Source organism: Phytophthora parasitica (genome assembly GCF_000247585.1).
Source record: "Phytophthora parasitica INRA-310 unplaced genomic scaffold supercont2.24, whole genome shotgun sequence".
NCBI lineage: Eukaryota > Oomycota > Peronosporomycetes > Peronosporales > Peronosporaceae > Phytophthora > Phytophthora nicotianae.
The window spans coordinates 271,735-280,644 of record NW_008649010.1 but is presented as its reverse complement, the minus strand read 5'-3'; the positions used below and the strand labels follow the sequence as shown (position 1 = coordinate 280,644).

The window sequence follows — 8,910 nt, the reverse complement described above, 5'->3', positions numbered from 1 at the left end:
GGTGACGGTACTCTACGCAAGAACCAGGCGTTGTGGAAAGACTGGCACATTGGTCAAGGTCTTACGTTACACCCAACGCAACTAGCGTTGGCTCTTCGTGGCGCTGCGTTGCTCAAGGTTGGCGGTATCATGGTCTACTCGACGTGTTCGTTTAATCCTGTCGAGAACGAGGCCGTTGTGGCGGAACTACTGCGTCGTGCTGGTGGATCCTTGGAGCTGTTGGATGTTTCGAAGAAAATGCCGGGTCTTGTGGCGCGTCCTGGTCGATTGAAGTGGCGTGTGGGCTGGCGCTCCAAGTCCAAGTCGACGCACAAAGGTCATATGTTCAAGGATGACAAGAAGGATGAAAACCAAAGCCTCCACCAATGGTTTGATAGCTACGAAGCACTTACCCAGGACCTCCGTGGTAACCGTGTTACACGATCGATGTTCCCTACACAGGGAGCTATTGCTGATGAACTACACAAGACACTTCGTCTGATCCCAACAGACCAGAACTCGGGTGGATTCTTCATCGCTGTGCTGCGTAAAGTGGCCGATCTACCTGGTGAAAAGGGTCTCCAGGAAGGTCTTTCGCCACTGGAAGAACTGGAGGCTACACCACCATCTGACTACGTCTGCAAGTTGTGTGGCGAGGAGGTCACTTTCTCAAGAACTGCGAGAAATATCTGTCGGATACGGAGTTTACTGCCTCGAACACGTCGCTGAAGCCACAGAAGAAGAAACGTCGTACGGAGGAGTCGACGAAGAGTGAAGGAGACAAGAAGCGAGAGACGCTCTACCGTCCTGTTAACGACGATGTATGGCTGCAACTGCGTGATTTCTACGGGCTCGAGGATGAAACTTTAAAGGTGTGGTGTGCAGGTTAGTTCCTGTTGATAAATTGAGTGGTTAACTAACGCTTTGCCCACTCGTTATGATGCATTTAGGACCGCTTCTGGTGTCGCTCTGACACTGCAGCCACGGTAAACTACGTGGACAAGGAGATTTCTGACGCCTGCTTGGGAGGTGATGCCCTTGATGTACGTACTTTATACTTACGCTATCCTGTATTATACAGTTTCATTTATGCTGTGGATGACTGGATACAGATCGTCAATACGGGTCTCAAGGTCTTCACCAAGGTGACTGAGCGCGGAGAAGTGTTCTACCGTCCGTCGGAGGAGAGTCTCGGCTTCTTTGACGATTTCTTCACCAAACGGCGACTGGATATCCCCATTACTGACTTCTCCAATCTCATCAAGAACGCGGAACAGCACGTTGCATTCGACACGCTATCGCCGGACTTGCACAAGACACTCGAAGGTATGGCCATTGGCCCTGCGGTTGTCCGCGTTCAGACACATGAGCAAGTTCGTATGAATATTTGGGTGGGTAAGGGCTCGATCCTCCCGCGTGTGTCCAAGGCCATGCGTGGAGAGGTCGAAGATGCGCTCAACCGGTGCTCGGAAAACTAGATAGACCGCAAATTTCACGATTTTTCCCTTGCTGCGAGCGTTCTTGCACGCATTCCCCTGACAAGGAAATAGAACGAATCTCTTTTGCCTGCTACTTCTTCGTCATCGTTGACGAAGTGTTTTCGCTGGCGTGTGGGGATTGTCGGCTTACCAGGTAGTTGATGCACTTGTGCTGGGCCTGGCGTCGCTGGATTAGGTGCGTCCGAGTTAAGGATATTGGTGAAGACTTCCATGAAGTCTCGCTTGGGGATACCCATCAAGCTGCTGTCGTTATTTTCGATCCACATGCCTAGTACCAGCATGGCCAGCACCACAAGCGCCACAATCGCTGCAATACTAGACATCAATTACAGTTAAAATAAATATTTAACCTCCACCAGCATTCAACTCACTTGTAGCCCCGCGTCAGCTTGTAACTCTTGACCACGACATGTCCGTGGTTGCCGATGAGGATCCCTGTGAAGCCCATGAGCCAGCTGCCGAGTATCTGTGAAATGAACCGCGTGGCCAGCAGCAATTTGCAGAGCGCGATGTAGAGGACTATCGCCATAAACATTAACTGCACCACCACGGACTGGGTGTGTAGAATGGCTGGTAGGAACACCACCACAGCCATGTGACAGTCGACACACGGGAATCCTCCCGTGTCTTCATCGACACAACGTCGGTCTTGCGACTGCCACAACGGATTGTACAGATCAATTGGTCGAGGATTTCTAGCCAGGTACTGTAGAATCACCACGGCTAACAGATTCCCAATACACATCCAGAAATATGGGAACCCGAACTCCGGGATCATCGTGATGAACACGAACCTACAGCGAAATTTGTCAAAATTGTCGCAATTCACGGACAATTTAACTGTCGACGTACCATATTAGCAACGAAATGTCTTGCGTGCGACGGCGAGATGTCGTCGAGTGCACAAGTCGCCGCAGCCACGGACGTTCCTACAGTCACACATGATTCACCTTGAATCAAAAGGCCCTAACTGTCTCAAAAATTGTCGAACGCACCTCTTTCTGCTGCACCAGCCAGGTTATAGCCGCCATATCCCATTGCAACAGCGGATGCAGCTCAACGACCTCTCCGTCGTCGTCCACATCCTCTCGAAAATGTACGTGGCGTTGCATAGTCTGCTTTTGTGTAGAAGATACCCTCGCGATCCTTAAAGGTCGCTCAAGTCGCCCGTCACAACTGATCGAACCGAACGTTATCACGTTTTACGAGGTGTACGGTCCACTTGTCGACACATTGCGGCAGTCGCACCAAGCGGACCAAAATTGCACGCGTCTTGCACTGCAGGGCGGAAATGCAGCAACGATCATGCATATTGGCCCTCGACTTGAGGTCTGCTTCGATTATTATGAGCCCGGCAGCTTCAATTCGATCGACAGGGTACTGCCAGGATATTTCGCTTTGTGTCGATGATGGCGATGATACAAATCGCCAGCTGGACCCATTGATGTGTGGGAATCGGCGTCACCCACGCGGTTGAGTGCCCCCATCTGCATTCACCGCGTGTGAGCTCACAGTCTCGGGGCGTCAGTTGAGCCGCTGACTTGGAAATCAAGGGTGGACGTCCTGGTGTCGTCCGTCGTGATGACGGGGCAAATTGAGACTCGCACGTACCTTTGTCAAGGGCGCTAAAGACCGGTCGAAAACCCACGCAACGGCTCACTTGTGAATCAGCGACTTCCTGCGCACTGGGAACCGGCCAGAGGGTGTAGAGTAGAGGAAGCATGACAACAATTGACGTTGACCGTGTTGCACCCGAGACTCCAGCGTGTGACGCCGATAGGTGAGTTGCTGGCAATGGAAGGAGAAGATATAGCACTGGTAGCTTATTCCTTCGGTACATTGCTACAGGCTCGACGTTCCTGGCGTCGTGGAGAGCTTCTTGCTCATGGGATCAGTGAAGCACGCGATGGACGAGCAGCTACTGAAAAACCTGCAAGTCACGTGCCTCATTGACGCTGAGAACCCTCGAAAGCGTTCAACGCACTCGGAGCTGACGGTGGATCCGACGATCGAAACGGGGAGCATCGAACTAGACGACGATTTCTCCTACGACGAGTTCAAGAGCAACATTATGAACGCTAACAAACTCATTCAGATCGCTCGTTCGGACAACAAGACGGTGTTTGTCTTCTGCACTCACGGCAACAACGAGAGTGCAGTGGTGTGTATCGCCTACCTCATGGTAGTCGAGCAGTGGAGTCTCGAACACGCATATCGTCATGTACTGCAGAAAAGACCGGCTAGTGCTCCACGTAAAACTTACGTCGAGAAGGTAAGATGGAGAACTTTTGTAGATTTTAGAGAAAAATTGCTAACTGTTGTTAATAACTTTGCAGCTACGCACGCTGGAGCTCGAGACTCACGGCCGCGTGACGCTCCGTTCCGACCAGATTGGGCCCAGTATGATCGATATTATGCTCGGTCTGCGTGGCCAAAGTCCCGGTGACGATACCGACGAGCGAAGCAGCCAAGCGACCGACGGCGGTCTCTCTACTATTGAACGAGCGAGTAACATGTCGAACTTTTCAATTGCCACTGGCCGGACAAACGGGAGATCTGTGCGTGAGACGACGATTATAGCAGAGCAGGAGGATGAACCAGTGGGGAACAAGGTGCACCCGCACGTGTCTCCGAGTTTCGGACGAAGGAAGTCCAAAACACACAGAGTTAGCTGCGTAATTAGCTGATCCATGGTCGTTGGTAAAGTGCTTTATGAGTAGAAATGTCTTCGAATGCAAGGAGGCGATTATAATACTTCAAAGTGAAAAACCAGCTCTCGGTGTCTTGGTAACGTAACCTCAGCAAAACATTCGCTGCAAAGCGCACAATTGATAGTGTTGCCTTCGAAAGCGCGGCTGATTTGGATAACTTCGGGTGAAGGTAGCACCTAGCCAAAGCTACGGTCAATACCAAAGAAATTTCTCCCAGACCCAGCCCGACTCGCACCTTTAGCAGTTTTGAGGCTTGTACGGCGACGCAGCTTGCTTCTTCTACTTGTAGCCACCGTACCACCGTCTGACTCGTCACTTGAAGAGGAGAGGAAACAAACGGAGTGCACAGCCTTCGTCATTACTGGCGGGTTACGCTTGGCGACTTTAGTTGATACATCCTCGCGCAGAGTTAACTTTGCCTAGTTCCGAGCGGAAAATTAAGAAATAGCATACGATAATCTGTCATCCTACTCCTCACAAAGTGTCTTTACTTAATAGTAGGCGCTAGAGCTTGTGTTATTACCATCTTCTTCATCTCCGTGCGTGGAGCGCCGTGCGTGTCTCGAGTTGCTATATGATCCATGTTCACCACGTTTCCTTTCTTTTGCTAAGGATCCAGAATCTTCGCCTCGACGCAAATGAAATGTTGAAGTTTGTAATTTTCCGAACTACAACATTGCCTTGGAATTTTCATGTGACGTTTTCACTTGAATTTGTCGTCTTCGAATGTGAGCGCGTTCAGTAGAGCGCCTGTGTTGCAGCGCGCACTAGCCTCAACCGTCCCGGGTGCAAATCGTAACGATCCTATAGTATTGATGCCAACAAGGTCTGGAATTTACCTGGTTCGGGCTTTTTCGTAAATTTCGGTTTTGGCGCAAATACTAGCTTTATCGGTTTTGGGTCTCTCCTGCAGCATCTCGCACAAGCACTTCACCACATGCACTACGTCCTCGCCATGGCCTACTCGGTGATGGCATCTATGCATCCCATAACTTCCATACGCGATCGTTTGAGGAACACCTCGTGTTTGAAATGAGTAACTATTGAAATAATGCAGTTGCTTGGCTTTCTTGTTTATCAAGAGCGCCACGTCACTCAGCAACAATGTCCGGGCATGACCATTCGACAAAATCTTCCTTTTAAAACATTCACCAAGTCTATGCGCTTGATCACTTAGTTGTCATTTTAAAGCTCTGGAGTAGATACGTGAAGGACTTTGCTTTCAATGAAGGGAGATCGATACCTATAACATCTTTATCGGCAGGTTCTGGTAGAATCTCCGGAGCTCAGACGCGGGTATCTTTTCCCGCGGTACGAAACCTGTACCCTTCGTTTCGTATTTGACGGGCCTTACCCGCTGCATCACGTGGCTGAAGTGAGCTGAATGCCTTGCGCTGCTTCTGTCAATGTGAATTGGAGAATTTGTTTTCGCTATTAGATTTTTGAGCAAGAAAATCCGAGTTGTCGCTGAGTCATAATATGCTCTGGTTCTTTGCGCTGCTCTTCGCTGTTGAGACCTTTGTTCAGGTTCTATAATCTCGGGCGAGACATAGCAACCAGATGCTGCAACCCGTGTCCGTGCGATCTCATCCAGTCGCTGCAGCATTTTGTCTTCTCGTTTTTGTGGAGTTTGGTGGTACCCGCTAGCTCAAAAGTGAGGTTGAAGAGCGGGATACCTAAAATATGATAGTAAACAAGATGGTACCCAAAGTCAGTACTTGTAATATTTTGTTTGGTGGAATTCACGCTGGATATCTATCGCCATACAAAATGTGCGATGCTCTTAGCAGTGACCCGAAATAGCGAGCATGAAAATTGCTTTTGCCGTTCTTATCCTGGGGTTTGAACGGTGGTTTGTGATCAGTTGTGGACCTGGCGGGTGGTAGCAATGACGTTTGAACAGAGCGACGAGATGCCACGAGGGATGAACGACATGTACAACTGGTTTAACCAATTTCACTTTTCAAGAGCGGTGAAAAATACAGCACGAGATTTTAGTGATGCCGGTGTGTATAAAAGGAATGCATTGAAGTCTCCCCCATTTACTTTTATTTATTCAAAATTTTGTGTAGTATTGCTGGCTGAAATTCTGGCTCAATTGGTCCCGGCTTGGGTCCAGCTTCACAATTATCCATCTGCGCATCGCTTCCAGCAAAAACTGAGTAATTGGGAAACGCTAAACCGTAAGAAATGCCCCAGCTAACGTCACCGTGCTACGACAACATCGATACTAACCTGTTAGTTTTTTTTTTTTTAATTTAGGGAAAGTACTTACGCGTCTCAAGTGTGGAATTTCACGCAGGCACCAGGAGGATCTCGCCAACTCCGTACCTGGAGCAATTGAGCTGCTCCTGATCCAAGTGAAAAAAACAGTATGATTATGAATTGCTGGGTAGGTATTTTTTTGCGGATACTTACTACCGGTTTGCTTTCTTACAGACAGCAAATAGTCCCTTCTTGCAAGCCAAGCGCGTTTATTCTCCCCAAATCAGTACCACCAGCACTCGCCAACGCTCACTATCCACATCCTTTGAGTGCTCACCACCGTCGACACCATTCCCAGCAAAGAAAACTACGTCACCCGGCCCACTACAATCGAGCAATTTTAACTCTTTACTAAGCACTGATGACCAGCACGATCCTGCCGCCACGTTCTTCTCCAAGCTGCTGCAGATGATGTCAGATACGACTGAAGACTCCGAGGGTGTTATGAAAATATCTCAACCGAAAACACGAAGTAGAACCAACACGGCCCCTACCATTCAGCTGACCTCCCAAACCCGAGGAGTTGCGACTCGACCGTTGACTCCTAACTACGCAAAACCAACGCGGTCAACCATTGCGATGGCTCGTTCAGCAACTGTCAATACAAAATCACAACTGCCTCAAGCTTCGCCGTATGTACTCGCACGGAAAAACGATCCGGTGTCAAAAGCGAGTCTTCCCGACAAGCCGAAGTTGCTCGTAGAGTTAGAGAAGAAGCATCTGCCATCGGATACCAATGAGTTTCATGAAGGCGCGTTTGTATATTTTTTATCGTTGGAAGCTCTTCCAGCACTATCTTTTGAGGATCCTGAAGACCATGCTCAAGTGGCTCGCGTGATCAGGACTCGACCATCGGGTGAATGCGCGCTGCAACTTTACCGACGTATTCCGTCCCGTGACTCTCCTCAAAACAGTCCCAAAAGCAAGACAAGATGCTACTTTGCAACGCCACATTTTATCGATTGCTGCAGCTCACTACTTCACGCTATTCCGAATATTATTTATGATTCTCAAACCAACACGTGTGAATGGCATGCTCGTGCTCGAAACATGAAAAACAACAAGACGAACGACACTCCACCTCAACAGACCCAGAGCATCGTCCAACCTCCCCAGCGACATTTCTACACTGAAGTGCTTGCTCGAGTTACGTTCACTTCGGCAACGCTGACACAGCCGATCCGCCAAACTTCAGTGAACGTGTATTCAGGTCTGTGTTTTCCGTGTCCGAGCTTTGCTGAGTTGTTTAGTATTCCACATAAGCCGACGGTGTTCCCAAAAGTACGCGTGAGTCTCACTTTCGAGCTTCCAGAACGATACGAAAACTCCTGCAGAGAAAAATGTACAAGTACCAACAATTAAAGATACTATCGTGAATGAACTGATCGAAGGTTGATCAGACGGTTAGTGCTTTATTGACAAGTGAATGCGAAGATAACAGGCTATGCATGCAGTCTCGCTCGTAGAAATTTGTTGTTGGTTGTCACCGCGACTATGCGGTGGAGTTTGAAGAGGTTGAGTTTGTGAACTCAGTGCCACAGATACTCAGTATACTGTTGGCAAAAGCACCAACCCCTGCCTTCTGAAGTTCAATCTCACCTTCGACTAGAATCATCGCCAACCCAGCGTCCAGGTGCCAGTCAATGTGGCAGTGCATGATCCAGACACCAGGGTTATCAGCGGTGAAGCGCAGGACAACGTATCCGTGGTTAGTACAGGCGCCAGTCGCGTCAGTATCGCACGGAGGAACTGTGTACACGTCGCGTTTCATGGCTCCTTGCAGTTTCAGGGGAATGTTACCGGCCTGAATGTCCGAAAGCGACGCCGCACCACTCCCAACAACCCACGGTGCGTGTGTGTGCATGTGGAACGGATGCTGTTCATTCATATCATTCACCAGCACCACCTCAACATGTTTCCCGTACTCGATTTTCCTAGCGAGTGCTGTAGCCGGAAGTTCCTCCGTTTTTAAACCAGAAGCAATACTGAAGAGAGGGGGTTCCTCTGGAGCAGCAAAATGGAGATAATCAGCGCCGTCATTGGAGAAATATCCGAGTCCACGGCGGAAGTCGAACTCAAGAATCGGGCGGTCTGAAGGAACTGTGGGTAGAACCGAAATCTCAAGTGGAGTGAAGTCAAACTCCTCGATGGTGGTTGTCTCCGTCCAGGCTAACGACGTTGGGTCAGCGGTATCGTCGTCTTCATAGTCGACAACAGCCAGACCTTCGTAGTTGAATCCATCGCCAGCAATCGAAGCTGTACCTGCAGTCCACGGGAGACCATAAAGTGCAGTGGCGCGGATCCAGAACGAGCCCATTTTGAAACTAGAAGCGGGTTTTGCTTCGACGATGATGTCGTACCTTTGACCAGCATTGATACGCAGTGTGGTGATTTCCTCTGACGGCTGGAGATACTCACCATCAGCAGCAACCACGGAGAACTCGTGGCCATCGATA

The 8,910-nt window shown here is 49.5% G+C and overlaps 5 protein-coding genes across 6 annotated transcripts in view; 3 read left to right on the top strand and 2 right to left on the bottom strand.

Moving 5' to 3' along the window:
• PPTG_11323 (hypothetical protein) overlaps nt 1–1,457 on the top strand; it is a gene marked incomplete at both ends in the record, with an annotated part of 1,824 nt that extends 367 nt beyond the window's left edge. The window contains 4 exons of the mRNA XM_008906614.1: nt 86–547; nt 625–851; nt 930–1,022; nt 1,092–1,457. Of these exons, the coding sequence (XP_008904862.1) occupies nt 86–547; nt 625–851; nt 930–1,022; nt 1,092–1,457 (1,148 nt within the window). The remainder of the gene's footprint in view (nt 1–85; nt 548–624; nt 852–929; nt 1,023–1,091) is intronic.
• PPTG_11322 (hypothetical protein) lies at nt 1,305–2,590 on the bottom strand (the record flags this gene model as incomplete). The annotated part of the gene is made up of 4 exons (XM_008906613.1): nt 1,305–1,793; nt 1,850–2,272; nt 2,331–2,407; nt 2,474–2,590. The coding sequence occupies 4 exons, from the start codon at nt 2,588–2,590 to the stop codon at nt 1,472–1,474; spliced, it is 939 nt and encodes a 312-aa protein (XP_008904861.1). The 3' UTR covers nt 1,305–1,471.
• A 334-nt stretch (nt 2,591–2,924) lies between these two features.
• Nucleotides 2,925–4,432, top strand: PPTG_11321. Of its 2 annotated transcripts, XM_008906611.1 has the most exons (3): nt 2,925–3,258; nt 3,327–3,750; nt 3,815–4,432. In XM_008906611.1, exons 1-3 carry the CDS (start codon nt 3,200–3,202, stop codon nt 4,163–4,165), a joined length of 834 nt encoding a protein of 277 aa, XP_008904859.1. In that variant the 5' UTR covers nt 2,925–3,199; the 3' UTR covers nt 4,166–4,432. The 2 variants fall into 2 exon arrangements, with proteins under 2 accessions (XP_008904859.1, XP_008904860.1); XM_008906612.1 differs by having other exon boundaries at nt 2,925–3,750.
• A 1,645-nt stretch (nt 4,433–6,077) lies between these two features.
• PPTG_22821 (hypothetical protein) lies at nt 6,078–6,567 on the top strand (the record flags this gene model as incomplete). Its single annotated transcript, XM_008906610.1, has 3 exons — nt 6,078–6,195; nt 6,262–6,372; nt 6,452–6,567. 3 exons carry the CDS (start codon nt 6,078–6,080, stop codon nt 6,565–6,567), a joined length of 345 nt encoding a protein of 114 aa, XP_008904858.1.
• A 1,379-nt stretch (nt 6,568–7,946) lies between these two features.
• Nucleotides 7,947–8,910, bottom strand: part of PPTG_11320 (hypothetical protein) — a gene marked incomplete at both ends in the record, with an annotated part of 2,066 nt that continues 1,102 nt past the window's right edge. The window contains one exon of the mRNA XM_008906609.1: nt 7,947–8,858. Coding sequence (XP_008904857.1) covers nt 7,947–8,858 — 912 coding nt within the window. The remainder of the gene's footprint in view (nt 8,859–8,910) is intronic.